At 54.6% G+C, this 27530-nt stretch overlaps 12 protein-coding genes across 12 annotated transcripts; 4 read left to right on the top strand and 8 right to left on the bottom strand.

Annotated features, from left to right (window-relative positions):
- Positions 1 to 883: 883 nt before the first annotated feature.
- Positions 884 to 2646, bottom strand: CABS01_10538 (abscisic acid ABA receptor; the record flags this gene model as incomplete). The annotated part of the gene is made up of 2 exons (XM_060543893.1): positions 884 to 1145; positions 1463 to 2646. 2 exons carry the CDS (start codon positions 2644 to 2646, stop codon positions 884 to 886), a joined length of 1446 nt encoding a protein of 481 aa, XP_060399095.1.
- Positions 2647 to 4172: 1526 nt separating this feature from the next.
- Positions 4173 to 5153, top strand: CABS01_10537 (amidohydrolase 2; the record flags this gene model as incomplete). The annotated part of the gene is made up of 1 exon (XM_060543892.1): positions 4173 to 5153. One exon carries the CDS (start codon positions 4173 to 4175, stop codon positions 5151 to 5153), a length of 981 nt encoding a protein of 326 aa, XP_060399094.1.
- A 4330-nt stretch (positions 5154 to 9483) lies between these two features.
- On the top strand, positions 9484 to 10008 carry CABS01_10536 (uncharacterized protein; the record flags this gene model as incomplete). Its single annotated transcript, XM_060543891.1, has 2 exons — positions 9484 to 9697; positions 9782 to 10008. The coding sequence occupies 2 exons, from the start codon at positions 9484 to 9486 to the stop codon at positions 10006 to 10008; spliced, it is 441 nt and encodes a 146-aa protein (XP_060399093.1).
- A 196-nt stretch (positions 10009 to 10204) lies between these two features.
- CABS01_10535 (uncharacterized protein) lies at positions 10205 to 10896 on the bottom strand (the record flags this gene model as incomplete). Its single annotated transcript, XM_060543890.1, has 2 exons — positions 10205 to 10634; positions 10736 to 10896. 2 exons carry the CDS (start codon positions 10894 to 10896, stop codon positions 10205 to 10207), a joined length of 591 nt encoding a protein of 196 aa, XP_060399092.1.
- Positions 10897 to 12365: 1469 nt separating this feature from the next.
- Positions 12366 to 13493, bottom strand: CABS01_10533 (uncharacterized protein; the record flags this gene model as incomplete). Its single annotated transcript, XM_060543888.1, has 4 exons — positions 12366 to 12437; positions 12720 to 12805; positions 13082 to 13302; positions 13438 to 13493. 4 exons carry the CDS (start codon positions 13491 to 13493, stop codon positions 12366 to 12368), a joined length of 435 nt encoding a protein of 144 aa, XP_060399090.1.
- On the top strand, positions 12892 to 13062 carry CABS01_10534 (uncharacterized protein; the record flags this gene model as incomplete). The annotated part of the gene is made up of 1 exon (XM_060543889.1): positions 12892 to 13062. The coding sequence occupies one exon, from the start codon at positions 12892 to 12894 to the stop codon at positions 13060 to 13062; it is 171 nt and encodes a 56-aa protein (XP_060399091.1).
- Positions 13494 to 14041: 548 nt separating the features above from the next.
- CABS01_10532 (major facilitator superfamily transporter) lies at positions 14042 to 16307 on the top strand (the record flags this gene model as incomplete). The annotated part of the gene is made up of 3 exons (XM_060543887.1): positions 14042 to 14195; positions 14265 to 14991; positions 15047 to 16307. 3 exons carry the CDS (start codon positions 14042 to 14044, stop codon positions 16305 to 16307), a joined length of 2142 nt encoding a protein of 713 aa, XP_060399089.1.
- An 866-nt stretch (positions 16308 to 17173) lies between these two features.
- On the bottom strand, positions 17174 to 18900 carry CABS01_10531 (uncharacterized protein; the record flags this gene model as incomplete). The annotated part of the gene is made up of 2 exons (XM_060543886.1): positions 17174 to 17398; positions 17593 to 18900. The coding sequence occupies 2 exons, from the start codon at positions 18898 to 18900 to the stop codon at positions 17174 to 17176; spliced, it is 1533 nt and encodes a 510-aa protein (XP_060399088.1).
- A 2822-nt stretch (positions 18901 to 21722) lies between these two features.
- CABS01_10530 (uncharacterized protein) lies at positions 21723 to 22617 on the bottom strand (the record flags this gene model as incomplete). Its single annotated transcript, XM_060543885.1, has 2 exons — positions 21723 to 22032; positions 22361 to 22617. The coding sequence occupies 2 exons, from the start codon at positions 22615 to 22617 to the stop codon at positions 21723 to 21725; spliced, it is 567 nt and encodes a 188-aa protein (XP_060399087.1).
- A 770-nt stretch (positions 22618 to 23387) lies between these two features.
- On the bottom strand, positions 23388 to 24428 carry CABS01_10529 (uncharacterized protein; the record flags this gene model as incomplete). Its single annotated transcript, XM_060543884.1, has 1 exon — positions 23388 to 24428. One exon carries the CDS (start codon positions 24426 to 24428, stop codon positions 23388 to 23390), a length of 1041 nt encoding a protein of 346 aa, XP_060399086.1.
- Positions 24429 to 25066: 638 nt separating this feature from the next.
- CABS01_10528 (ATP synthase subunit D) lies at positions 25067 to 25846 on the bottom strand (the record flags this gene model as incomplete). The annotated part of the gene is made up of 4 exons (XM_060543883.1): positions 25067 to 25096; positions 25150 to 25236; positions 25296 to 25691; positions 25838 to 25846. The coding sequence occupies 4 exons, from the start codon at positions 25844 to 25846 to the stop codon at positions 25067 to 25069; spliced, it is 522 nt and encodes a 173-aa protein (XP_060399085.1).
- Positions 25847 to 26362: 516 nt separating this feature from the next.
- On the bottom strand, positions 26363 to 27147 carry CABS01_10527 (NAC domain-containing protein; the record flags this gene model as incomplete). The annotated part of the gene is made up of 3 exons (XM_060543882.1): positions 26363 to 26681; positions 26742 to 26800; positions 26908 to 27147. 3 exons carry the CDS (start codon positions 27145 to 27147, stop codon positions 26363 to 26365), a joined length of 618 nt encoding a protein of 205 aa, XP_060399084.1.
- Between the last annotated feature and the right edge of the window lie 383 nt (positions 27148 to 27530).

Raw genomic sequence — 27530 nt, 5'->3', positions numbered from 1 at the left:
CACATGGCGTAATTAGGGGTTTCTCAGGGGAGACAAGGGCTTTCTCATGGGCACATTGGCGAAGGGGTTTTTTTTGGGGGGGGACAGCATGGCCGAGAGGTGAAGAAAGAAACCAAGACTCGAAATGGCCCGGGAGAGAAATGGGAGGGACCTCACTACACTCGTTTCGATTGTTGTCCTGGACGTAAGGTTTTTTGCTTTCTGCGGATGGTTGTGGTCCTTCAGGCCTGAAGGATATACGACTGAAGTGAAGAGAGTGGCTGTGGCTGTGGTGTGGCGTGAGGTGGCCGATATACCCGTCGTCTCGTCCCCAACTGGCGATCGGGGGGCGGACGCGCTCTTGGAATAATGAACTCCATTGACTATGACACTTTTATTTGTAACCTAGTGACTGACTGTGCGATGTGATGAGTGAGGTATCATGGGCGAGTTTAGCAGATGTGTTACATGCGAAGAAACAACGAAGTGAAGTGAAGTATTGGTGTTATGATGTGTGGTATCTAGGCTCTCTCAAGGAAAGGTGGAATTCATGTTTGGGGTATCTTATATCCTATGTACGCCTGGCCATGTCCGCGGGTTGAAGCTTTGTTTCTGTTTCTGCGCGTGTTGTACCGAGGAGCTTGCCTCTTCGTGGTTGAATGAGCTCCCCCGCTACCGTTCCTATTCCTGTCGGGTGAAGAGCATAGGCAACGATGTGGATTACTTCTTTGGTGAAGGGAGGGTGGCAGTAAATCGGTAGTAGAGATCTCCAGGACGGCATGATGTTGTAATCGGGGTGAGAAGGTTGGTACGGATGGGTACTTGTACCGGTTTAAGCTAGAGGTGAGATTGTGCTCTCCCTCTATCTACCGTTATGGTGGGAGAGGCCGAGTGGACGAAAGGTTCAGATGTCGTTGTAGAAGATCATGCGGGGCGTATCGCGCGCGGCGACGGCGTGGAGGTATGCGGAGCCTGGGTGGGGTGCTGTCGTTACGGAGCCTGCTGTTGGTGGTGTCGTTGGTGTTGAGGAGGAGGAGGGGGATGGTGTTGATGGGTTTTGAGATGTGCTTGTGGTGTTGGTGTATGTGGGCGGGGAGAGGGGTTGGTTTGGTGAGGGGGGTTGTTGAGTTAGAAGGTGGGTTCTTTTGGGGCCTTTTGGGAAGGTTCTGGGAGATGTTAGTTAGGTGGATGAGATTGGGGTGGTGTTTGAAATGGGTGTGATGAGAGGAAGATTAGAGGTGAGGCTTGGATACGTGTGTGAGAGGGTCAGGGTTGCGAGATATAGGAGAAGGTTAAAGATAGGGGTGGATAGGCGAGGAAGACTCGTGATTATGAGAGCAGGTTGTCCGAAGATGTCAACGGTATGATGGAATGATATCACACACTGACACTCGTGTCTTCTCCATCAAAGAATAGGGGGCTAAAAGGCCCATGTCCACTTCTCACATTCACATGACACAGGATAAAACAAAGAGCAACTTACAACGCGGTACTCAACGACCCGTAAAACAGATTCATCTCCTCAGTCGGTCCCTCAGGATCAACCGCCCTGGCCCAGAGGAACTCGCGCGCCTTGTCAACTGCGGCATCAATGCGATCATGGAGGCTAGGGAAGAAGGGGCGTAGGGAAAGGAGGGAGAGGACGAGACCTTGCGGGCCGGAGGCGAAGCCGCGGGATCGTGGTTGTGATGCTGCTGCCGCCGCTGTTTCTGAGGGCTCTCGTTGTGCTGGTGTTGGCGGTGCGTCTGAGGATTGTTGTGCATCGCTTCGAGGAGGTTGCGAAGGTGAGGTGGACGATGGTCCCGGCCAGTCGCCGTTGGGAGACTGGAGGTCTAGGAGGGCTGCGAGGCGGGATGTCAGGGACGGAGAGGCGGCGAGGGGAGGGGACGTGAGAACGAGTTGGGTTATTATGCCTAGGTCGCCGTGAGTTGTGCCGTAGGTGTCTTCTGGTGGCGGCGGTGGTGACGAATGAGGTGGCTGTGACGACGGCGGTAATCGTGAGGGACATGTCCAGGGATGTGGGCCGAGAAGGTACTCTGACACGTGGACTATCGCGCCGCAGACGAGGGGCGCGGAGGAGGGGACCCAGTGGCGGATTAGGCGGAGGAGGTAGAGTGTTCCTGCGAGGCCGTGGAGGAGGCAGCTTGGCAGGGGTGGTGTTGTCGTTGTTGTCGGTTCTGGGGCGTCTAGGTCCATTACTGTGGAGGAGTTTGTCGTCTGTGCTGAGGCGGACGAGGAGTTGGCGTTTGCGTTGGAGGAGACGATGTATTCCAACACGGGAGAGAGGATGGCGAGAAACTTGCGGACGTGGAGGAGGTCTTTCGTCACGCAGGCGCGGATGGCGGAGCCGGCTAGAGCATCGGAGAGGAGGCCTAGGACGGGCGTGTCTCGTGCTGTCTCTTGTGTACTAGACGGCAAAGATATCGGGGCGGACGGGGTCGGGATGTTGGAGATGTAGGCGCGGGCCCAGTGGATGGCCGGGTAGGAGTGGATCTGGAGGCGGGGGTGGTGTGCCGAGACGGAGAGGAAGAGGTAGGCTGTGCCGGTGTGGGATGTCGGGAGGCCGGTGAGGGTTGCGGGCGGGTGGGTTGATTGGGGCGGGGAGAGGGAGAGGGTTTTGGAGAGGTGGGTTAGGATTTTGGTTGTTTGGGTCGAGGGGTCGTCCATTGTTTTGTTTTTTGGAGTTTAGAGGTATTGGGATGAGTTGACTTAAGTTGTATGAGATGAGGTATTGGTGAATGAGGTGTGTGAGTAAGTGGATGAGTGAGTAAGTGGGTGAGTGAGATGTGATGTGTAAGACAAGTGAGATGAGGTTGCGCGACTCTCGTGGAGCTTGGGTAAGGTGAGGTGCCTTGCTTTCAGCTGTGGTCGTGTGAGGTCGGTGTAAGGCGGCGGTGACCGTTCCGGGTGCGGGGGGCAGGAATGCGGGGTTGGAGGCGGTGGGAGTCGCATGCCGCACCCAGGGTGCCAGGCACTGACACCCAGGGGCTCCCGGGGGGAGGTTGGGGGAGCCGCGGGGGTTCGGATCGTCGTGGCGGGGACACGCGCGGGCTTGGCCCTGGGGTTCGGGGCGTTGAAGTGGGGCTCTGCTCCGTGGATGAAGAAGCGTGGCTGTTAGGTTACTGTTTATCACCGTGGGCAAGGCCAGCCATGTTTTGTGATTGCCATTCGGGTGATACTTGATCCTCGGATGGGCTGTGTAAGTACGAGGCCGATGGGTACATAGTGCGTCTTTCTGGGTATTTTGGTAGAGAGATGCTGAGTGCTTGGTTCCAGACTTGGGACTTCACCGTCATCGTTGTTATAAGTATATATGATGCTGGGCCTTTGATGAAATCTATGAGTACGAGGGAGTATTTTTCTCTTAGTATTTACTTGAAGGTTTCGAATCAAGTATAAGGCTTTTACTGTACTTGACTTTCATTATGAGTTGAGTCGCCTTGCAATGAGATGGCGTCGAGCATATGAACATGAATTGCTGAAACTCTGCTGCTTAAAAAGTAATCATGAATTTGTATTGCATTGGCATGATTTTTACATTTCGGCATCCAAGTATGAGTAGCCTACCGTACGCTCTCTTACATTAATGTTCATAGTTTCGGCTTTTGGTTTGTCTGTGACTTCCCCTCACTCAGTGATCTACATTCGACAGGAACCATATTAGCGTCAGGAGGTAGTCACAGAACATTATATCGTCTGTGAGTGTGCAGCTTCAGTACAGTCTCATAATTGCTCAAGCATTTCGTCTCGGAAGGAAAATTTGAGATGTCGTTGGGTGATTGGAAGATGGTTGATAAGTGAAGGTGTAAAGAACCACAGAGCCGTCCACAATGAGGCATACTACACGCTAGACCGTCAATGAATCTCGCTTGTAAAATCCCACACATCAAGATGCCAGTAGCGACGGAGGCATCTTTCAACAGCTCTTGATTATCAAATCGCAAGACAACTTGCAGGTCCGAGATTCGCGAGCTGCATGTCTCACATGGATTCATCTGAATACACCATGCGGGGTTACACTTCTTCGGGAGACGTCGGCCGAGGCGTCCGCCACCACCACCATGGCTTCGAACACACGACATAAGAGTCAATCTCACCTCTTTGAACCTCAACTCATACAATCCAAACCTCTCACATCATCACATAGCAGGCCCTCCAAAGTCAACATACAAACTTACCTGCAACCCACAAACATGTCCGACCCGCTCCCAAAACTAATCACCCTAGAAGAACACTTCGTCGCAAAAGACCTCTTCACAGAACTCTCCGACATATACTCAGAACAACTCAAACACCTCCCCGAGGTCTCATCCCGCCTCCAAGACGTCGGGCCCCTCCGCCTCGCCAACATGGACGAAACCCGCATCAGCCTGCAAATCGTATCCCACGCGCCCGGCCTCGGCCCCCGCGCCCCGCACCTAAGCCGCCTCGCAAACGACCACCTCGCGGCCGCCGTCCGCGCCAACGCCACCCGCTTCGCAGGGTTCGCCGCGCTACCGATGGCCGAACCGGACGCCGCGGCGACGGAACTGCGGCGCTGTGTCCGGGAGCTGGGGTTCGTTGGCGCGTTGGTGGACGCGCATGTCGACGGACAGCACTACGACGACAGACGCTTCTGGCCCGTCTTCAAGGCGGCGGCGGACCTCGACGTGCCGGTGTACTTACACCCTACTTACCCCTCCGAGAGCCAGCGGCCCGCGTACGAGGGGAACTTTGACCCCGGCGCGGCGCGGAGTATGGGATCCAGCGGGTTCGGGTGGCACTCTGAAACGGGACTCGCCGTGCTCAAGCTCTTCGCCGCGGGACTCTTCGACGAGTACCCTTCCCTGAAAATCATCATTGGGCATTTCGGAGAGATGTTACCCTTCATGATGGAGCGCGTGGAAAAGCTCTCGGTTCGGTGGGGTCCGCGGCGGCGCGGGTGGCGGGAGGTGTGGGAGGGCAACGTGTGGGTTACCACGAGCGGGGTGTGGGGTCTCGCGCCGCTGGCGTGCGTGTTGAGGAACACGCCCGTGGAACATATTTTGTATAGCGTCGATTACCCGTTTGAGAAGAACGAGAACGGGCTCGCGTGGGTGAGGGAGTTGAGAGATAGTGGGATGGTGACGGGGGAGCAGCTTGAGATGATTGCGTTCCGGAATGCTGAGAGGTTGCTGAGGGTTGAGGCGCCGTGATGGTGCGCGGGCGGGAGTGTACTGCTGTGTAAGTGGGTGACTGGGAAGTGGTCTCGAGGGGAGATCGAGTCTAGTTTCGTTCTGGGACACACACACCACCGGTCCACACACTTGGTTCGACTTTGAGGAAATCAAAAGACCCCGTTTCCCTCTCCATCCATCACGATCGCGAGTCGTGACTGGCCAAGACCCTCCCATCTCCACGGCCCCGTTCCCCTCCCACAATTATCGTCTCTCCCCTTCCGCCCCGCCCACGATGCCCTCTCTCGCTTCTTGGTACCACCCACCGCGGCCGTCTGTACACAAAATCGTCTCTATGGCTCAGTCGGTAGAGCGTTGGTCTCATATCAAATACATATGACGCCGGGAAACATCCTGGGGGTTATCCAAAGGTCGCAAGTTCGAGCCTTGCTAGGGACATTAGATTTTGCTGGATGTGAAAACGGTAAATTCTTTTGGCAAGAGCATGTTCTGGCAGAGTGTATGCGAATGCCCACACAGCCTGGGTCATATCCTGGTATCTGAACGAACAATCTCATGGGAACTACGTTGTCACATCGAGTAGCCTTTGGAACACACTTGCAATTCGATCTCTGGTCAACAGAGCTGGTGCAACGAGTAGTCAGTTTGATAATGTTGAACGAATTTTGCAAGTGTGTCTGTCGACTTGGTTCTGAACCGCAAAAGACAACTCCCCCATGAATTTGAACAACCTTCATATTTTAATTTCGCAGCAACCATTTGTCATGCTGTGATCCTACATACAACTATGTAGCAACAATGTGCCACTGCATATTGATCTCCCTGAGCATTTATCCGTCACCTTGACCTTCCAAGCTTTCCACTTTGCAAACTCGTGTGTTTATGGAGTGGGCCCTCTCCGACCCCGCAGCACACAAACTCACTCTCACCTCAACGCCACACCTAAAACCCCCAAAACACTGAAAATCGCAACCCACGATGAAGACCGGGCGCGTATATTACCACAAGAAACAAAAGAATTGCGTCGAGGGGGAATCGAACCCCCGGCTCCCCGACGCTGCTGGATGGCAACGGAGAATTTTACCACTAAACCATCGACGCTTAATCAATTGAACTCGTGATTTGAGATGCGGAAGAGAGCTGGGAGTGAGATTATCATTAGAGTGGGTGGAGTGAGGTTTAGGGCTGGAGACTGGAGTTGGCGTTGTGTCAATGTGGAAAATGGGGCCGGTTTTGGGTCCGGAGGGTCCGGACTACCGTGTTCGGCCGGGATAGGGATGTTTCCGACGGCGGGTCAACTTGTGAGGTTGGAATCGTTCTGAGGCCTGACGTGTTTGGGATAATGAGTTCCAGGTACTTTCAGAGGCTGTTGCATATTCCCGAGTTAGCTCAGTTTGAGAGCAACAATGTATGTACTTCATCCTATCAATCAGGGTCAGCTGCGTCTTAATTAGCGGTGGAATTCTACGTTGAAAAGGCTGGACAAATTGTCTTATATTCGATATCCCATCTCATTGTAAATTAGGAAAGGTATAGTCTACTCTAAGATGCCTTCACTGCTGTCTTCATCTTTTGAGAACGCGTTCGACGATTTCTTGTCTCGGTCTGATTATCGTTATGGTTTCCAAAATTCAAATGTTTGCTAGACTTCTACTTGGTATGAGGGAAGACTTGGAGATCAATCTACCCGCGCCATCCCTCGCTCCGGAAATCGCCAGGCATGGAAAGAAAAGTGTGCCGAGCATTGAGCTTTGTGACAGAAGGCGGGTACCTGGAATCTGACATATGCCAGCATCAATTCAATTCAGATTTTCTTTTCGTAGAAGAGAATGAGACTGACTGAGAGGCAACAAGTGAATGATCGACTTTGACCACGACGAGCTGTACTCTCGATGCTCCTAGCAAGACGATCAGAGAGTTGAGCTACGTGTACGATGATCTCAATCATCTATCCGCAATAACGCGTCTTGGGTAGTAAAAAGCCGCAAGTACCCTCAACTTTCATAGCCGTCCATAAGCTGACGAGTGGGTGATCAAATAGGTTGCCGGTCAACACACGACTAGCCGCCTTCTTAGAGCCACTATAGCTGTTGTGATTACTAAATGCTTTTCAAAGCGTACCTTGTGAGGGATGAATGAGAAATAAGTAGTGATGAATAGGAATAGCAGTTTTAGAGCAAAGGCATTGAGCGGCAAACTACCGTGTCACCCATCCTCTCACGCATCATCACGACACCATATCCGGGATGGCCACGTACATCTCCAAGTCACAAAAGATCTGTTCAAGTCAAAGCACCTACAGATAAAGCAAGCCACTTGGTTTTCCACGTCAGCTTCTAGCGGAACACTCCTCACACTATTCACCCCACCAAGCCCACGACAGCTCCAAATCAACAAACCTTACCTTCCATACTCTACCCCATACTCGAAAGGAGAATGAAAATAGAAGCGCGAGCTTCGCGGTATACTCCCCACAGCGTAGACCTTATCCTCATCTCATCCAAAAGACGCTGGCACCAGTACGTGTTCCCTACTTCTGTAGGAGGATGCCGTCGTAGCTGAAATGAGTTTGATGAAAGAAAGACTAAAACAAAACTGAAGAAAGAAAAACGTGGAAACATTTCAATCTTCTCCGCGTTGCATGCTCACAATATAACGTAGCTTCATATGTGACGTGATGGGAAACTCAAGTCTGAGAATACTCGGCGAGGCATCTCAAGAGAATCATATACACTTCTTACCTTTCACTCGCAAAAGACACCTCCAGGCCACTCGCGCTCCCAAAGATTCTGTAAAGGAGCACAGCGATAGGCCACGGCGAATACTGAGCATGCAATGCAACCACGAGAGCATTCGAATCGTCTACAGACCCATGCAGGACAGAACGCCATGATTCGCCGATCAAAACCCCGCTAGATGCGGGCAGACAGCCGACGTCCGCTCCGCACTCAGAGGCCAGCGGCGCACGCGACAAGCGCACCTCTGCCCTTTCACCTCTCTCGGTCAGCGCCGTCGGGCCAGATTAATAAACCATGTCACGGCGGAAGCAACGCAAGTAACGCACGCTACCCGCGGCATATTGCCGATAATTAGGAACCAGAGCCGTGAGGGGCGGATAACCACACAGAATACGGACCGCAATCAGAGATACGAAGACAAAACCCCCATCAAGGCTGGAACAGGCAATCCCGTGCGGTTTCGTGGGGGTGGGTGTTGAGTTTGTGATTCCATTAGAGTCGAGACCGAAAACCCGGGTTGACTGGGGTCGGAGAGGTGTCAGGGATGGGGGTAGTTCGAAGGAACTCTACTGGCTGGGTTAATTCGAGCATCCCGTTCCAGACTTGGAACCTTGACAGCCCATCCGCCGTTGCTCCTGCGGCCTGCAACTATACTTATTCTAGGTTGGAGGGCTGACTAGATGTAGGCCTCGCAAAGTTGAGTGAGGTGAGTGAGACGCGCCCGGAGACGCTCAGATCATCGTCAACTTCAGACGGTGCGGCACCGTGGAGCACCTGACGCGGGGCCCCGGTACTGAAGGTCTGCTGCGACTGCTGCAAGCTTGCTGGACCGGGGAGGAGGAATGAACACCTTTGAGTCGGGCTGACGAAGGTATAAGAAGCTTGTCGGGCCTGCCATGCATCTCCCGCGCGGACGAACCGGACATGTCACGATCTCCACGATTTGCGGCCCAACAGATTGCTGCAGTTGACTAATCCGCGTCCCAACCGTACGACGTATTGCCGCATTGTCTACCAGACATCGCACCATAGACGAGATTTGGCCGACGGATGAAGCGGAACAGACCAAGACACTGCCGGCGCCAGTATTTAAGAGAGTGTCCCCCTCCGTGATCCCCTCCTCTTACGTCGCTCAGCGGCCTCTTTACGCATCACAGTCGCAACAACGGCTCTCCAACAGATAGGTGTGCATCATTTATGTGTGTGTAGCGATTGTTTGCCCAGCCGTTCTCCCCGCGCTGCAGAATTACTTGGGTGTGTGCGTGTGAGTGCTGTGTATCGACGCAGTGTTTGTTGGTGTGGACGAGTAGCCGTGGTGCCCCCCTCCCCAAATCCCCGCATTCTGTTTACCCCTCGCGCCCCGCCTCGCGACATTCTTCCCCCGACTTGGCCGAGTTCCGTCGTTTTCTCCGCCGGCCGTCGACTCTCGAGTCCAAGGTCACACCCCCGCTGATCGATCGGCTCTAAGCAGACGCTCCAGCTTCGCCAGGCCGACGGCCGAGTCCGCGGGACACACTTGGGTCAGCCCTCCGCCGAGCACATTTTGCGAGCAAAAACTTCACCACCTCCGCCATCGACGACGAACCCTTCAAACGCGTCCAACGAGCATCATGTGGTCCAACAAGCGTTCTTCTCCCCCCGCGCCCGGTAGCCCAACCGAGGTGGAGGCTCCTGCGCCCGTATCCTCCAGACAGAAGAACCCCGGTCGTCGCATTGCCCAGATTGTGAAGCTCAAGCCCGAGTTCATCGACAAGTACAAGGAGGTCCACGCCAACGTCTGGCCCGAGGTGCTCAAGCAGATCAAGGAGTGCAACATTGTCGACTGTAGGTCATCCGCCGGTGTCGGCCCCAACACGGCAGACTGCGAATCCCGATGTCGGGTGACTTTTCAAAGCTGACTTTCAACAGACAGCATTTGGCACGAGCCCGATTCACGTATTCTGTTTGCGACCATGAAGTACGTCGGGTACGACTTTGCCGGAGACATGGAGAAGATGAAGGAGAACCCCAAGGTCCGCGAATGGTGGGCCATGACCGACGGCTGGCAAGAGTCTCTGGTTCCCGGCGCGGTGAGCAGTGAAGCAGGCGAGCCGGCGTGGTGGAAGCCCGTCGAGGAGGTGTTCTACACGCCTTGAGAAAGAGAGAGAGAGAAGTTTGGTGGGATGAGGGGATCGAGTGTATTGCATTATTAGTCAACGACCAGCCGAATGATGAGCGTTTCGTTTTGATCACGTTCGGTGCCCTTGTCTGCCTCGTGCTGCCAGATGCACCAGACACATGGTTTTGCTGGAAGTATGCCCGATTGGTGACCCAGCCGAGCGTCCGTCTTGATCATTTGAAACCACCAAACAATCCTCCAAAGACGCCGCCGGATCCTCCGCCTCCTCCGCGCTGGCCGTGCCGCCGAGCCTCAGACCTGATCCACTCTTCGAGGAAAGCGCGGTCTGTCAGCTTCTTGGCGTCGTGAACCTTGGTCTGTATCTGGGCCTCTTGGTTGTCGAAGCTTAGCAGAGTCGGGATAGAGGTGATCATGTAGGTCATGCCTAGTCCTCCGCTCATGACGTCGGGAGAGTCGAATTCGACGGTGCAATAGCCAACGCCGCCCTCTGCTTCACCGACACCAGACTCTACGATGGACTGTATTAGAGGGGCAACGACTCGACATGTCCCGCACCAAGACGTGGTCCACAGTGTTATCAGTGGTGTGCGAGAAGAGGAAGAGAGGAGTTGATAGGTGTGGAAGTCGTCAGGACGGCGAACACTGGCACCCGAAGCAGAGGTTAGCGGACGGGTGCTTTCGAGAGGAGAGGCCAGGGCAAGGATTGGACAGAGAGGTTGGAGAATCTGCGGTGGCCCACTTACGATGCGTAGATCTGGTTTTTGGCCGGGCTGGTACGAGACGTGGAGAAGTGGGCAGCGGCGGCAGAGATGGAATGCTTGGGGGGCGGAATACGGACGCCATTGGTGAGGTTACTGTTGCAGCCCCGGAAAGTGGTGCGGGCGGTATGTCTTAGCAGTTGCATGGTGATTTTACTGCAGGATATGGTATGGTGAATGTCGATTATCTTGTCTGGTCTGTTCAGATGCCAAGGATGTATGCAGCGTGCTGCCGACTGACGTCGTTGAAGATGATCCCGTGATGTGTCGTGATGCGAGTCGCGCCGCTGAGATGCGACAGAATTCTTGGACAAGAACGAGTGGAGGGCTGCAGGTGGCAGTTGCGGGAGTACCTGTGATATGGAGCAAGCTAACAAAGATATCTTTGGAGCCAATGGTTCGATATAGCACAGGGTGGTGGTAGTGGATGGATGGTTATGTAGCTTCAACGGTTTTCCGAGCAGCTGGACAGCTTAGTCGAGATTTTAGGTAGGTAGGGAGGGAGGAAATATTGTAGGTAGTATTACTTAAGGCTGGTAGCTGTTGTCAATGATGGGAAAATCCGACGTTCATCTGGAGGTTCGGTCGCCATCGAAATCAACAGGAGGTGCACCTTCCTTCCTGGCAGACGGCGCTGTCACGCTCAAACCACGGTAGGCTCCATTGGGGAAGGCGGTGTAGGAATATATGGGGTCAGACCTTGTCACGCACGCGGCACGATGACGTTGAGGCTGCATGACATAAGCAAGATTCTGCAGGGCTCTACCTCAGGCTTCAGCGAAGCACAGGGCAGGCACGGGCAGGGAAGGAGTCGAGGACACCAACGGCAATTGCGGTAAGGTAAGGTAAGTGCAGGTGCATTCCGTTCTGGGCGCCCAGACATGGCGCCTGCTGTTTTTTGTCTTCAGCTTCGCACTCTGACTCTGCCCAGACTTGCCAGGTACGGAGTACTGTACACCGCAAGGTAAGGAAGGTACATCGTATTCTGTAGTACTTCATGCTTGGCGAAGGAAGGTTCCCAATTAATTGCTCCTCGTCTTGTTTTCCGTCAACCACCACTCAGCCGCATTTTAATCGCGGCGCAAGACCAACGACAAGACTCTACATCAGACACGCGCCCTTTACCCAACCTTTCTCTATGCGACGGGCAGGCCGCAGGATAACACACGAGCCTGTCCCTCCATCACGAATCTTACCATGCCATGGGGTCGGTCTCACGTTTTGGAGGGGGGAACAAGAAAGCTCCCTTACTGCGTACATCCGAGCCCGAGGTCAGCAGAGACGAGCAAAACATGTAGATGGTGCCCATGATGGTGGTGGTGGTGGTCTGGCACCGCTCGGGTTGCTCCGAGACCCCAAGACATCAATTCATAACTTCTACTGCGTACGTACGCTACCTGCCCATTTACAAACTCTCAACTTTCGGTGACTTTCTGCATAGTAGATGAAGCTGAGGCCCATCCGCACTGTCGACAACGTTACTGTGTAGAGCCTCCCGTTGCCCGCACAGCGATAGGTACATGATGGATCATGAAAGCTGGATTATTGGATATCCCTTGGTTGATGGATCTGGTGTCACCGCCCTCGCCAGTCGCCACCATCTTGGACCGCTGATTCACATGGTCCAAGTGGAGAAGATGCGACCAGCACCTGAAGTCTCCCTGTCACCCACCCAGTCACCCACGGACTTGTGAGCAAGGGGTTTTAGCCTCGCTTTTAGGGGTCCTGCCATCCGGGGCACTACTTGGCTTTGTTGCAGACGCGTATTGGCTGTGGGCGGCATTTGGAGTTGGACATGTGGCCCTTTTTCCTCACCTCCTTTGTCCACCAAGGCTATCGCCAGTCTCCAAGTGCCTCCCAAGCGCCCCCCCCGCAGGCGCATCTGCTGCATATGGCCTGGTGCCCCCGTGCCAGTACTACAAGTATGTATGTACAAAGGTGGAAGTACGTACTCCGTATGGATACCTACAACCTGCAGGCTGCGGGCTGCGGGCTGCCAGGACTGAGCAGAGACACCGCCGCCCTCGCCGCCAACGTCGTTTCCATGCTCGAATCCTTGATCCATCATCGCACTTTGCACGCACCCGCCAACGTCGAGTCACCTGCCAATCTGTCCAGGTTGCGTCGAGTCTATCCAGTGAATGAAGGGCCGTCTCGAGTCTCTCGACCCCTCCAGTTGCTCAAAAAATTCCCCACGGAACCCGCCCGACGCGACGCACCTGGCACCCACAAACAGAAAACCCCACCAGCTGATTCTGCGAGCCTGCAAGCTACTACGACTGCGTACGAATACGGTCCTATTGGTACTTTAGTACGGATACCTTGCCATACCGCTGATGCTCTGCTGCTGCTGCTGCTGCTGCTGCTGCTGCTGCTGCTGGGCATGAATTGCATCTCGTCTTCCTTGCCTCCTGTGCGCGGTGCTTGACTCGGTGGCCGGCCAATCCTGACAACCAAGCGCCGATATCTCATTTCCATCCCATGTTCCATTCCCCCAGACTTGCGGCTTGCGGCTTTGCCAGGGCACGATAACATTGCGTCCCTCTTCGCGCCTGGGCAACATAAAGCTCGAGGTTCATCCTTGATCTCATGGTCGCCTGCCCCTACGTGAGACGCAGCCCCCCCTCGCTCTCTTAATCACAGTCAAACGGCGCGTTACCAGTCTGACACCATCCTTCTGCACGGACCTGGATAGTTTCTCCTCTCTCCCACTGCGCAGTGCGCCCAGCCCATCATCTGCCATCGAGGTTGGCCTCACAATAACGACATCCAAACGCTATTTCCATCGACAGCTTCGTTGCGCCAACACCTTTTCTACCCCATATCTTCCGCCTCTCCCTCTTCTCCTCCTCCAACCAAGGTCTCTTCCTAGACTTGTTGCTTTTCACCGTCTCCGCATACATCGCCTCGCACCGGCGCAGGGCTTTCCAGAAGAATTTGTGTTTCTTCCCAAAGCGCATAGTCGTACTGCCTCGGCATCTTCCTTCATCCGGCTCTTGGACATCTGCAACCTTATCTCATCTTCTTTGGATGCACGGTCGAACCAGACAGACTACCTTATGCTCGACCGATCTTAGGACAAATTTTCTGTCGACCCCTCGTGCCCAACGACACCCTCCTTTCACCTCATCCTTCTGCTCGTCCATTTCTGTTTTGGTTCTTCTCCCTTACCCAACAACAACAAAATCCGCATAGCTTGCCGTTGTAGTAGACCAAAGCGACAGCAAACAGAGTTCCTTGGCCCTGCCCCGCCAAACCTGGCTGGGAAGACATCCTGTGGAACGCTTCAAAATGGCGGGCGTCCTCACGTGGAAGAGTCGCTTCGGTGGCATCTTTGGGAACAAAACTAAATCCGACAGTGCCGAAGCCACAGATGACGAGAATACCAATATTCCGAAATGGAGTATGGGTGTTCTCAACGACCCCAAAACGATTGAAGTCCCTGGTAAGCAATCAACCAACCCCCTTTCCGGTTTCCGGCCCATACCAAGGCCACCAAGTTGACACCCTGCAGGTTCTGTGCTTCTCCTCGCTGCGCATCGCAACGAGCCACTCGGCTTACGCAACGCGCCCGCAAGGACTTCCCACTCATCCATCCCCACTGGTTTCCCGGAGCCGGTAGACACACCGACCGGCCGCCAATCTCCAGCCAACGCGGCCCCACCTGAGCCCGATGCAAAGACGACCAAGGACGGAATCATCCTCAACCCTCAGCCTGAAGAGTCTGCAAACGACCCTCTCAACTGGCCTTCATGGCGGCGCGATTGCGCTCTTCTGTCTCTTGGTTTCTACTGCATGGTTGGTGGTGGCATGACTCCCTTGCTTGCCGCTGGCTTCACCAATGTCGCCGAAGACTACCACATTGAGACCGAGACAGTCTCCCTAACTACTGGTCTGTACATGATGGGCATGGGTCTCGGTTCCGTCATCTTTTCTCCCACGGCTATTCTGTACGGAAAGAGGCCCGTCTACCTCTTCAGCTCCATCATCTTCATCCTCAGCTCTGTGTGGGCAGCCCTGTCACCAAACTTCACCTCTCTCATCTTGGCTAGAATCTTTCAGGGTATTGCAGTCAGTCCCGTGGAGTGTCTTCCCTCCGCCACCATTGCAGAAATTTTCTTCCTTCATGAGAGAGCGTTCCGAATCGGCATCTATACACTCCTGCTGCTTGGCGGCAAGAACCTCATCCCCCTCGTCAGTGCCCTCATCATCCAAGGTCTTGGATGGCGTTGGACTTTCTGGTAAGCAGTCAACACGTACGGATACCACAAGACTGCATCGCTAATATTTCGACAGGATTGTTGCCATGATTGTTGCCTTCTGTGGCGTGCTTCTGTTTCTGTTCGTGCCAGAGACCTTCTGGGACCGAACACCGCTCCCCAAGTCACGGAAGCCGTCCCGCAGACCGAGCTTTACTCGCCGATTCTCATCACGCCATCACGTTCCTCAGGTCCGCAGCGCTCATGAAGATGCTGTTGTAGCTCCCACAAGTCCTACGCCACAGTCGCCACACGTTGCTTCGCATCCGCACAAGGACCTTCACGTTGGATTTGCGCCAGACCCAAACGAGAAAAAGGATGACAGCATCGACAAGCAGGTGAAGGACGTCAAGGATGAGACGCCGGACTCTTCCAACCCGGTGCCCGTCTCGCGGACGTCTGGCGCGTCCGGCACACCCACCTCCGGATCGGATTATTTCCACAACGCCCCAGCTATCGAAAGCGAAAAGTTCAAGATGCAAGCTTCCGACGTCAACTCACCGCCAAAGGCCCTGGCCTACACCCACACCCTCCGCCACCAGCCCGCGAAATCCTTCACCGAGCAGCTCAAGCCCTGGAACGGCCGCCTGAACCACGACAGCTGGTTCAAGGTCATGCTCCGGCCCTTTGTCCTCTTCGCCTACCCCGCCGTGCTGTGGTCCGCCGCGGTCTACTCCCTCTCCGTCGGCTGGCTCATTGTCGTCTCCGAGTCGGTCGCCTTGATCTACCGCAACCGTGAGTCGTACAACTTTGACGCCCTGCAGACGGGTCTCGTCTACCTCTCCCCCTTTGTCGGAGGCATCCTCGGCACCGCCGTCGCGGGGAAAGTGAGCGACATCATCGTCAAGGCCATGGCCCGCCGCAACGGCGGCCTCTACGAGCCAGAGTTCCGCCTCGTCATGGCGGCGCCGGTGCTCGTGACCACCGTCATCGGCCTCATGGGCTTCGGCTGGTCCGCGCAGGAGCGAGACCACTGGATCGTGCCGACCATCTTTTTCGGCCTCATCTCGTTTGGCTGCACGCTGGGGTCCACGACGTCCATTACCTTTTGCGTCGACAGCTACCGGCAGTACGCGGGCGAGGCGCTCGTCACGCTCAACTTTAGCAAGAACATCTTCCACGGACTCGTGTTTAGTCTGTTTGTCACGCACTGGCTTACCTCGGACGGACCCAAGATGGTGTTTATCTGGCTGGGCGTCATTCAGCTCATTTTCCTGTTTGCCACGGTTCCCATGTTCATCTACGGGAAGCGGGCGCGTATGTGGACCGTGAGGAAGAACTTTATGGAGAAGTTCTAGAGGAGCATTGTCCTTTGTCTTTTTTTCTTTTCTCTTTCTCCCTCATATTTTTCTGCATGGAGTTGGAGTTTAGGGGATCTACATTTGCATTTGCATCGCAGCGTCTTACAAGTTTTGTCCACCACTGGATGAGGTCTCCCAACGAGTCGGGTAGCATATTTTACGTGGGAATGAGGCCCGGGTATGCATTTATTGGATGGGTTGGATTTTGACGACTTTTGCATTTTCCCCCTTCCACTTTGAAACCGGGGCTTTCTGCATGGCCCCTTTTTATGACAACATTTGTTCTCATGATACCTTTAGAGTTTTATATGACCTAGAACAAGATCCAGAAGGAAGAAATCAATCGAATCTAGATGAAATCATCTTCCTGAGGTTTTTGAAAGTTTAATGACACTCAAACGCTCGACCTCCTCCCTGTCCGACACAGTATCTTACATCCCAATTCTCACATTGAGGCGAGCGGTACGCAATGAATTAAGAGGGAACAGTTCACGAGGCACCGCACGGAGAAGACCGCGTTTGGAAGGATGGATGGAAGAGCAAAACTGACTATTCTTTTACTCCCCTTTTTATGGGAAAAGAATGATAGACGGTGTAGATCTACCTTGGATAAAGCGAAAAAAGAAAACCAAGCACTGCGACAAGGAGAATCATGACTGAATGTCCAAACCCTACCCCTTCCCCCTTCCCCCCTCTCATTTTTTTTTTCAAATCCAACAGAAATCTAGTAAGCTACCCGTCTTCACCACCTCGCCAAGGTACGCCGATATCCCATCAGCCGAAATCGATCACGACTCGCAAGTGAGTGAGAGAGAGAGAGAGAGAGAGAGTCGAGCCTGCTTCTCACCTCCCGCTCTGGGGCATTAGGACTGCGGCGGTTGCTGCTGCTGCTCGTCGTCGCTACCCGAGCCCGAGCCGGTGGCTTCCCGAACAATGAGCCCGCCAAGATACTGGTGAGAGGGGCTGTCGGCGACCTGGGACATGAAGCTGGTTGACGTCGTTGAGGATTCTTGCTCCCCTCCTTCTCCTTCTTCCGCTGCGGCCTTGCGCGTGGGTGAGCCGGGGGAGATGTCCTGGGTGGCGCGGGCCTGGCGCGGGCGTGGGCGTTGCGGGATCGAGGCATCCCGGGCACGTACATCCTCCCGTTCTCTTCGACGTCATAGCATCTCCGCATAAGCCTGCTCTTGATCAATCTGAAGAGAAAAAGTTGGCAAATGAAAAACTTGGGAGGCGCATTTTTGGTGGGAAGGGGGTGCGGGGTGAAGGGTTCAACGGGACTTACCTCGGTCACGGTCTCCACGTCTAGTTGAGGTTCTCCCTCGTCCGAGACGTCAATTTTATCATCTTGTTCCCCGGGTTCTTCTTTTTCTTCCTCGTCACTGTCAGAGACCTCCTCTGGGTATACGGTATAATCTGGGTTGCTGTCTTGCAAAGGACCGAAGCAGTCCACGAGCCAGTCGTCAAAGGACTTTGCGGTGGTGGCAGCAGCCCCCTGGGTGGTCGTTGTCTCTGGCCATGCTTTGCCATCATCCCATTCCTCAGGGATCCAACCGAGGAATTGACGCATCTTACCGCGTATACCGAATTGTTCCCATGGGTGGGGGGGCAATTTCATATGGGCAAAGTAGGCTGGTACCCCTGCCTTGCCAGCTTCGGTGTGCTCCCAGACGTAGGAGAACAGGTGGTCCAACATGACGACTCTGGGCGTCGGGAGATCAAGGCCGTTGTTGCGGAGAGTGAGGAAGACGTTGCGAGGAAAGATGTCGGGGACGGACACGCCCAGATGCATGCACACAACGATCTGACCGAGGAGGCTCTTGATGGCGTCCAAGCATACTTGGCGATCCAGCGGCAGCATCTTGGCCTGGCCCTTGCCCTCCGCTTCGTGATCGCTATGAAGCGAAACATCCCTGCCTAGCGGCGGCTGGAGGTATCCGGTGTTACGGTCGCGAGTGCACATGGCCTCAATCGAAAGGCCTTCAATGTGCTCGATGAGAATGAGGCCGACCCAGGCGTCCGGGGACGAATCGCTGTTCAAGGCCTTGCGGTTGGTGACCCAGCAGCCATAGTATTGAGCAGTCATGTGAGGGTGTCCGGACTTTCCTTTCTCGTAGAGGAACCGGTACACCGCGGCCTCGCGGCAGAGCTCGCTGTACGCGACGGTGGCGTCGTCAAAGGGGGGTTCGTTGGCCAGGTCGAGTCCGCCGCGCATGGGATAGAGCCGGGGGTCGAATACCTTTGCGACGACGAAGTTGTCTGGTCGCCTTACCTTGCTCTGTCTGGGGAAACTCGGAAAGGGTGCGTGCTTCTTGACGCCGTCGCGGTCCGTAGGTGCTTGAACGACCTTGCAGAGCAGAATTTGAGAGCCGACGTCTCTGCCGGCTCGCAGCGGCTCCACGATCTTGAGCTGAGGCTTCTCCGGCTTGAGCTCCTCCGCTGTGGGCTGGAGCGAGCGCGGTTGGTATTCGTCTTGGAAGGGCGGGAACTTCCCCGAGCCAAATGGCTCCCATGGGTGATGGGGTACGAGGTCGAGCTTCTCTCCGTGCGCATATCTCCTGGCGGCTGCGTTGCGGATGGCCAACTCATTCATGATGGGTAGAGCGAGAATAATGCCAAGGGCAAGTGTAAATCGCTTCGACAGTAGACGGTGATCACAAGGTGCGGAATAGTGAAAGGGAGAGAGGAGGGGAGAAGGCAAGAGAAGGAGAGCTGCTGGACGGAGATAGATAAACCTGACCGGACATAATTTGGTGGAGATGCCTGTGAACATGGACGCAAAACTGTGCTTGGAAGGTGGTATAAGCTGCAGGTGACGCCCAAGTCCTCCATTCCCGCTGGTTTTATCATGTCCTCGCGAAGAATCCATCAAGAAAGAATTAGAAAAAAAAGATTCAACGGGCAAATGTTCGCCGGCCGCTTTCAATTGTAATGGTTGGGTTTCCCGCATACGTACCAAGCTGCAAGATGCCATCCGGGTGGCTACAGAGGTGGTGAAGATGGCCATCCGCTGCATTCAAACCATCTCCTCTCACTACCTTGAGTACGAACGCGAAACAGAAACAAATCGAGTTCCATTGATAGAGCAAGAAGCAAGGAGTAGATGTGCCACCGACAGACCCAAGGGTGGAAAGACAATAATTGCCATTAGAAGCCCAAAGCGCGTACCCCAAGACTTGGCGGATGTAAGGGCTCCGGACCACAGAGTTCAGGTCCTCGAAGTGGAATCATCAGATACAGCTGTTCTCAGCAACATAGAGCGCAGCGTGATTGGCTGGACACTGGTGGTAGGAATAAGCCGCTGCTTGATGAGAAAGCTCCCCGGCTCCATTCATAAGGACAGCTGTGATGGAGGTCTTGCTCGAGGATTTTACCATTAGCTGTAGCTGCATCGCCGAATACGCGTGAGACAAGCGGCATGATTGAACACATGCAAAGGTATTGACGCCAGCATCGCCGTTCAGGCAGGCATGAGGATACAGTCTTTCTATTACTGATCTCATAGTGTCAGCCCTTGCTCAGCCTCTCGGTAGTAGATACGTACAACTTGATGGCACATCCAAAGAGGGACCCTTAATGACCGTTATGACTTTCTCGCCCTATTCTCAATACCTTCCTTTCCTCCAAGCCAAAGTCCGTCATATCTCCCTTCTTGTTTCCCTCCCCCTGAGTCAACTTTCGTTCTCTTTTTTCGAAGCTCAGTGAACCAGCTTACAGGTGACGCCGGCTTGTGGCTCATGGCCTTCTTTCAAATCTTCTCCTTACTTGCTTTTGGTCGTCTTCCGTCTTCTCGTTGCAGGCCCATGGGGATATCTGCGCGTGAGCGCCTGGAAGACGAAACGCGGGCGCAGGAACAGCAGCGTGTTTGAACGCGAAACAACAGGAAACAAGTATCCTTTCTTTGGTCCACAGAATGTGAAGTATGGTCATGCTAATGTGAATATATTGATCTGCCCCCGAATAAGGTAAGGTAGAGCGCATTTAATTTACTTCACCTAGCAGCATCCAGAGAACTCTCCTACTTCCCGCTTTGTGATGCCAAGGAAGCCGCGAAAGCGGCCCACATCATACTCACAAAGTTGGACGCATACCACAACCCGGCAAAAAGACAGACTCGCCCATTGATGCGCCGAGGGGGAATCGAACCCCCGGCTCCCCGACGCTGCTGGATGGCAACGGAGAATTTTACCACTAAACCATCGGCGCGGTTCGCTCTATCGAGTCTCTTGTGGATACGTGTTTGCGAGGCCAGGGCAGGATCATGTTGGGGATTGCGGATGTATTCTGACGAGAAACCAGACATCAAAAGGCAATTTTGCATTTTCGTGAGTCGCCCAGTCTCCGCCGGGTCCGCCGGACCCCACCACACCCACCTGTAAGGTGGGGTCGTCGCGGACCTGTAGTGCAGCCCTCTGGGGCCCGCTTCGGCGTTTGTGGATCGCGTTCCACCCGGGGCGCTGCAACACTAACACAACCTCGATCGGTGCTCCGACCGTGCTTGACTTTGATCTGACATCTTCCATCTGGCGACGAGGTAGCACGCCATCATCTCGACCTGACCCTTCTGTTACTTGAGACATGTCCAGTTCTACAGTTGTATATGTAAGTTATCTTATCCAGGCGTTCCGAGTAGCCATGCCATCAAATCACCATCCACTCCGCCAGCTTTAGGAAGCTCCGCCTCAGCATCACCTCGCATGCGTCGGTGGTCGTTGGGGAGAACCGGGTTGCACAAGGAGATCTCCCGCCTCGATCCCGCTGCTGTCCGGTAACTTGGGTCAAGAACCATAACACAAGGTTCCTCGCGCATGCATATATTGAGGCTCGGCGGGAAACTCAAGTCATCCTTCACCTCCCGTCGCGTCCCCTCATCGACGACCATCATTTCTGCACTTGTCGCCATTCGGCCCATCGTACCTGCCAGACACTCGTGATAGAATCAGGCCTGTGTCCGGTGTGTCATAATTACCTTCCCCAAGATACTCGCCTACGGTGTAGAATAGAGGTCTCACTCGTGTCGCGTGGACCACGTAATCCTAAAGCGAAAGTGAAGCTTAACAAAGTAGACGTGTCGTAGATCGTTGTGTTCCATCGCCGAGCTCAATCCTCCGGTAAAAAGGCTTGCATCCCCATCATCACTCCTCACATGCATCACTTGGTCTCGTGTCAAAGTTATTGATCAGGCGAACGTGTCTTTTATTCGCATTTCCTCAAAATCCGTCTGGTGTCGCGATTCCAAGCCGTCCCATGTAGTCCACCGGGTTTTCTCAATCCAGCACTCCTTCCTAAACCCCTCGTCTATCCCAAGCCGGAACCCGACAAAAACAGAAAGCCCAAGAAGACCCGCCAAGGAGAGAAGACAGTCCAACCAAAAGAGTGTCGAGTGTGCCCAGTGTACATGCATGTAGTGCTTCCTTAGAAGCCGAGGCCGTGCATGATGTCAGTCAGGCCGTTGTAGGTCTCCATGCTGGCTCTGGCCTGCATGTCGAGAAGCTGGCTGATGGTGGCCAACTCCTCCGAGATGTCAGCGGCAGCAGTGCCAACATTGTTGGCGGTGTCCTCCTCAGAGTCCTCCTGGCCAAGGTTGGCCAAGCCAGTGGTGCTCTTCTGAGCAGGGGCAGTCGAGGCATTGGCCTCCTCGACGCTCCGAAGGAACGCCTTGTCATGGTAGCGCTCGGCAAAGCGCTTGACAGACTGGCCCATGTACTCAATGTTGCGTGCAGTGCTATTGTATATCATTAGTTTGTATTCCTTCCCCAGGGATGCGGTTTCACACGTGAAGCCGCATGAGAAAATGGAGGATAAGAGTGATAAGTAAAAATGAGGAAAACTGTAGACCGTGAGAGAGCTACGGCTGATAGAAGCTCAAGAACTGGAGAGGTGAATAGATATGAGAGGAAATATAGACAACAAGAGGATGTGGTTTCACTCATAAAGCCGCATGAGAAAATAAAGAACAAGAGCAGTAAGTAGAAACGACAGAAATTGAAAACAAAGGAAACGGGAAAATTGACAGAAGGTGAGGTGATGAGATAATAAACAGCGCTGCTTACCGGTTCGCAACAAGCTTGTTGAGGGCGTCAGACAGCATCTTGACCTTGGCATCACGGTCGCGCTCGTAGATGTAGTCGGACATGCTGGCGCGCTTGATGCAGGTGGTGCGGAAGGCACGGTACTCGGAGAAGACCTTGGACTTGAGGGCTCTCTGCTCAGGAGTCTGGTTGGCGAGGTAGGTTCGAGTGCGCTGAGTGTTGGGGTTGGTCGAGTACTCGCCTCCCTTGCGGCGCGCGTCACCGTTTTCACCAGCCATTGTGAATGTCGGTATTGGGTGGTTTGATTGATTGAAGGGGATAGTTGGTGATTTTGATTGTCTGGGATCCGAGAAGTGAGGTATTCTCGCAGATGGGTTGTTGTGTGGGTGAAGAAGTGGAAGTGGTGGGTGGAGGAGAGAAGAAGGGAACAAATAAGTCGACCGGCAGGCAGAATAAATCTGGCGCGTCACCCAGGCAGTGAGATAAATGTACTCACAAGGAAGGTGCAGAAGGAAATAGAAGGAAGGAGAGATCGACTGCTAAAAGAGGGAATAAAAGAGTGGGATGTGAATAGTTGCACGTGTGTGGGCGGTGAGTGAAGCCTCAAGATGTTATTTTTCGCTACTTAGAAAAAAGCTGGTCATGTGATTGTAATATTCTCAAAGAAGGGCCTCCTAAAGAATAATCGATCCCTTCCTTCAATATAGCCCCTAAATACGGCAGGTACCTTGCGATTCCCAGACCATCTGAAGCTATGGGGTCGTCACTTGGGCCTTTCATGGTGCAGTGAGTGCCAACACCCAAGAGCCAGGCTCAACAAGGCGTCCCTACAACCACTGGAATTATCTCAAGCGAGATTATTGGATAGATCATTACATTAATGTAGACGAGGCCACCTGTCAGATGGATCTTAGCATCATTTGGTTGATCCTTTACCGATTTCATGAAGCAGCATCGCCATGCCTCAAAATCCCGAACCAAGATACCCGCCAAGAGACCACCCTTCAAACAACCACTTCAACCCAGACCCGAAACCTTCCCTCCGTCCTCAACCCCCAAGAACCCACCTCAACCCACAAACCATCTCCTCCTCCGCCTCGACGGCTCTCGCCAACCAAGGCGCCTTCAACCAAAACGTATGAGGCCACCCCATCACAACCTCAACCCTCACCTCGACACCCGCCCCCGCAAGCGCCATCGCATAACAAACACCGTCAGAGTACAGCGTATCATTACTACAAACCTGCACCCACGTCCTCGGCAGCGCAGCCAGCGTCTCCGCCTCGGCCTCAAGCGGCATCCTCTTCAGCCCGTCGCGCGGGACAGCGCGGGAGAAGACGCCCAACAGACTCGTGACGAAGGACGGCGAGGTGGAGGAGGTGTACGCGTGTCGCAAGGAGGGAGGCACATAGTCCAGAGAGCTCCCGCCGTCGCTGGTGACTGGACAGCGTAAGAGGACGCCGTGGAGGGATCCGCGGGGCGCGGCTTGCGAGACGGCGGCGGCGAGCTGACCGCCACTGGAGGACCCGACGATGATGAGCTTGGTTGCGGGGGACGGGTGGAGGGCGCGGATGTGGTGGAAGGCGTCGAGAGAGTCGGAGACGCAGGTTGAGGCCGGGGACGAGGGCATGAGTCTGTATCCTACCGAGTACACCGTCGCGCCCTCCAGGTCCTTGGCGATGCGTCTGCATGATAGCTCTTCGCTGTCTGCCTCGCCGACGTAGAGCCCGCCGCCGTGGTAGTAAATCACGACGATCTCGTCGCCGGTGGTGTTGTTGTCGGTGTCGTCGGTGTCGTCGGTGTCGTCGGTGTCGTCGGAGAAACGGAGGATCGGGATGGCGAACTGGTCTAGACTCGAGGGGGTTGTGAGTGGCTGTAGTGTGGTGTTCGATAGGTGGTGGTATGGTGCGCCGGGGGCGAGCATTCGGGCGTTGAGCTGTCTGCATTCTTCCGCGTAGACAGGCTGGCGGTCGAGGGATGATGAGTATGTCTTCTTTGGGCCTTTGGCTTTGACTTCTTCCTCGAACGCTAGCCAAGTAGGATCTAAGAGAGGTGCCTCTTTGAGGATGAGACGGTCTAAGGAGGTCATGTTGAGTGAGTGAGATGTATGTGATTCAATAAGGACAGAATAATTGAAGCGATCAAATGTAACAATTCGATAACGAGAGGCTCAAGAGCGAAGGTCACTACATTTGTACGCGGCTTTGGTGTTGAGATGCTTTGTGAGATGAGGTTAGACTCAAGGTCCGATAGTGGGGAAGTCGGGGCTTCCGGGCTGTTGTTGTCGCGACGAGATCCCGTTTATCCGGCCGTAGTTCCGGGGAGCCGGGCAGGTCGAGTGTGAGCTCAGCCCCGAGAACCAAACCAGGATATGTCAAAATCTCGGTACTCACCGCGTGCTTATGAAGTGGCCGGATACATAGCATATTGCTGGATGAGCCGTGCGAACGGTCACGCTGTTGGGCTTGGCGGCTCGGTGAACGGCCACCACTGCGGTTAGCGCCGAGGAGACAAACTCCGAACCGGAAAAATTCAACCGAACACCAGTATCCTTCAAACCGACTCTGCAGAGCTGGCGGCTCAGAATGAACGAGTACATCATAGGATGGGCAAGGCGCTTGGTACAGCAGGTCGATATTAATGTCCGCTGGGTTGATTCCCTCCCCTTGGACCGATCGCCTATCTACAATGCTAGAGTACACAAAGGGAATCGAAGAACGAACGCGTCTATAGCACGGAAAGATCGCCGAACTTCTCCTGTAGGGGGTATTAGTATGCCGAATCATATCGGGGTCGTGCTTTGAACGTACCTTGTATCCCGGAACGGTCCAGCGGCCCTTGGAGACGAGCTGGGAGGTCTTCTCATCGATTGAGGGCTCGGCGGCGGCGACATCGTCCTGTAGTCATAATAAGCATCCGGCCATCCGCGTCCTCCACGTATTCCGGCGGTACGTACGACAGTGAGGTCCTCGAAGGGGCGAGCGGACTCGATGTTGGTCAGGGTCTTCTCGAGGTCCTTGAGCTCGAGGTCGACCTTCTGCTTGGTGGCCTCGGCGTTCTTGACGGCCTCGACCTCAAAGGCCTCGATGGCCTTGATCTGGCGAGAGACATCGTAGGTGGCGGGCTTGAAGGCGGAGAAGCGCTTCTCGATCTCATCGACGACGGCCTGGTTCTTGAGGATGGAGCGGTACTGGGCGAAGTCGACGGTCGTGGGGAGCTCCGACAGCTGCTGGACCCTGCGACGGGCGTTCTCGTTGCGCTGCTTGAAAGCCTGGAGGGAGGCGGCGGTCTGGCCCTTGAGGCCGAGGGAGGTGGTGACCTTGGCCCAGTCGAGCTTGAGAGCTGCGCTTCGCTATTGCAGGACAAGGAGAGAAATTAGCTCAGGTGGCCCAGCTTCAAGGGAGCGGATGCGCGGATGCGCGACCCAATTGGCGACATGGGCGGCAATTGCATCAATCGGCGACGAGAGACGAGCGGACTTCGATGGGATACACGTACTGCGGCCATTTTGGAGGATTTGTTGAGGGTTCGGGGGAGTGGAGAGGGAGTTGCGTCGTCGTGAGGTTGATGATTGACTTTGCCGACCGGAGAGCAGAGAAAGAGCCGGGATGGACTGTGTCACGCGGATGTTCACGTGATACTTATCCGGCCGAATGTACTGGGGTGTGACTGGCTGCACGGGAACGAACGGTTCAATGGTGGGGCAAAGCTCCCGGCTTTGCGAATTCGATCTGAGCCAATTCCCGCCAGATCGAGGGGTAGCTGTAAATTCAACCAGACGAGGCTGGTCTACAAAGGCAGGTATTACGAGCAGGAGTCAGCCCACGATGTCACAATAGCCAATCACGCATCACGTATGTCATAAGCGCGATATCCAGAGTGCAAGAAAGCGCCGATTATCATGACCTCTCATTGCGAAAAAGACTTTTCGGAGTCAACTCCCTGGGAATTGTACATGCCAACCCGTTCCGTCCTTTTTGCTGTATCGAGATTTTGAGAAACTACCTTTGACCGGGGCCGCCGCTAAATACTCAATGCCATAATAGAGTTAACGATATCGTTGTCGTTCTCCTTCAGGGCCTTGATGGCCTTCTTCCGGCTAACGTTGGCCTGGGTCATGACGAGCTCAATGTCCTTGTCCTCAATGCCCTCGGCGTCAACCTCCTCACCATCGTCCTCCTCCTCGTCCTTCTTGGCCTCGGCGTCAGCCTCGACGGCCTTGCCGTGGCTGGAGTGGTCGTGGCCGGCGTGGTCGTGCTCACCACCAGCAGCGGCGAGCTGCTGGGCGGCGGCCTGCTGAGCAGTGGCGTTGAGGTCCTCAATCTTGGCCTCACCGAAGACGCTTGAGTGCACGTGTCAGTTTCCACACATCGCATGACCCATGGTGCAGTATGCTACTTACATGTAGGTGTTGCTGTTGGGGGACTTGTAGACCTCGGGGCTGTTGATGACGAAGAGGATCTGGGACGTGGGTCAGCCTTGTTCAATATGCCCCCCCGCATTGCGCCGTGCGTGCCACCACCACCACCACCGACAACAGCCACATCATATCGTGCCAGGCAACTCACGTTCTTGGGGCGGCGGAGAGTGACGCGGGTGATGCCCTGCACTCTGGTCAGGTGCAGCTTCTCGAGAGCCTTGCGGGCCTTCTTCTCGTTGCGGGAGTGGATGACGGCGGTGGAGCCGGAGGGAAGGCCCTCGGCATCCTCGCCCTCAATCTCGGAGTCGGAGCTCTCGTCCTCGTGCTCCTCGACGGAGACCTTCTTGGTCTCGTCATCGGGAAGCTCTTCAACGCGGGGGTTGGCCATTTTGTCGACTGCTGAACCGAGGGAAGAAAAAAAATTGTTAGCTGCGGGGTGCTTCTGGTGTGGTGGTGGTGGTGGTGGGAGCTAGGATCGCGCGCAGAGCTGATTTGGCGAGCTCGGATTTGGGTGTCTGTGGGAAGGGAAAATGCCAACTTTTCGCACAAAAATTCGTCGGTGCAGTCGCGGGTTCGTTGATCGGGCAATGGCGTCAAAAATTCGACAGAGGGACAGCAACACTTACCAAAGACTAGAACGAGGGATCCTTAACTCGGCGTGGGGGATTATGTTCGGTGGCTTTGTGGTTTGTAGGAAAGATCGCAGAGAAATTCTAGGGTTAGCAGCACCTACTGTGTTAAAGTGGATTAGGTAAGCAGAAGACAACCGCC

This window comes from Colletotrichum abscissum (assembly GCF_030869225.1).
Source record: "Colletotrichum abscissum strain IMI 504890 chromosome Unknown Scaffold_27.1, whole genome shotgun sequence".
NCBI classification, from domain to species: domain Eukaryota; kingdom Fungi; phylum Ascomycota; class Sordariomycetes; order Glomerellales; family Glomerellaceae; genus Colletotrichum; species Colletotrichum abscissum.
The sequence above is the reverse complement of the archived record's forward strand: the minus strand, read 5'-3'. Positions and strand labels throughout refer to the sequence as shown.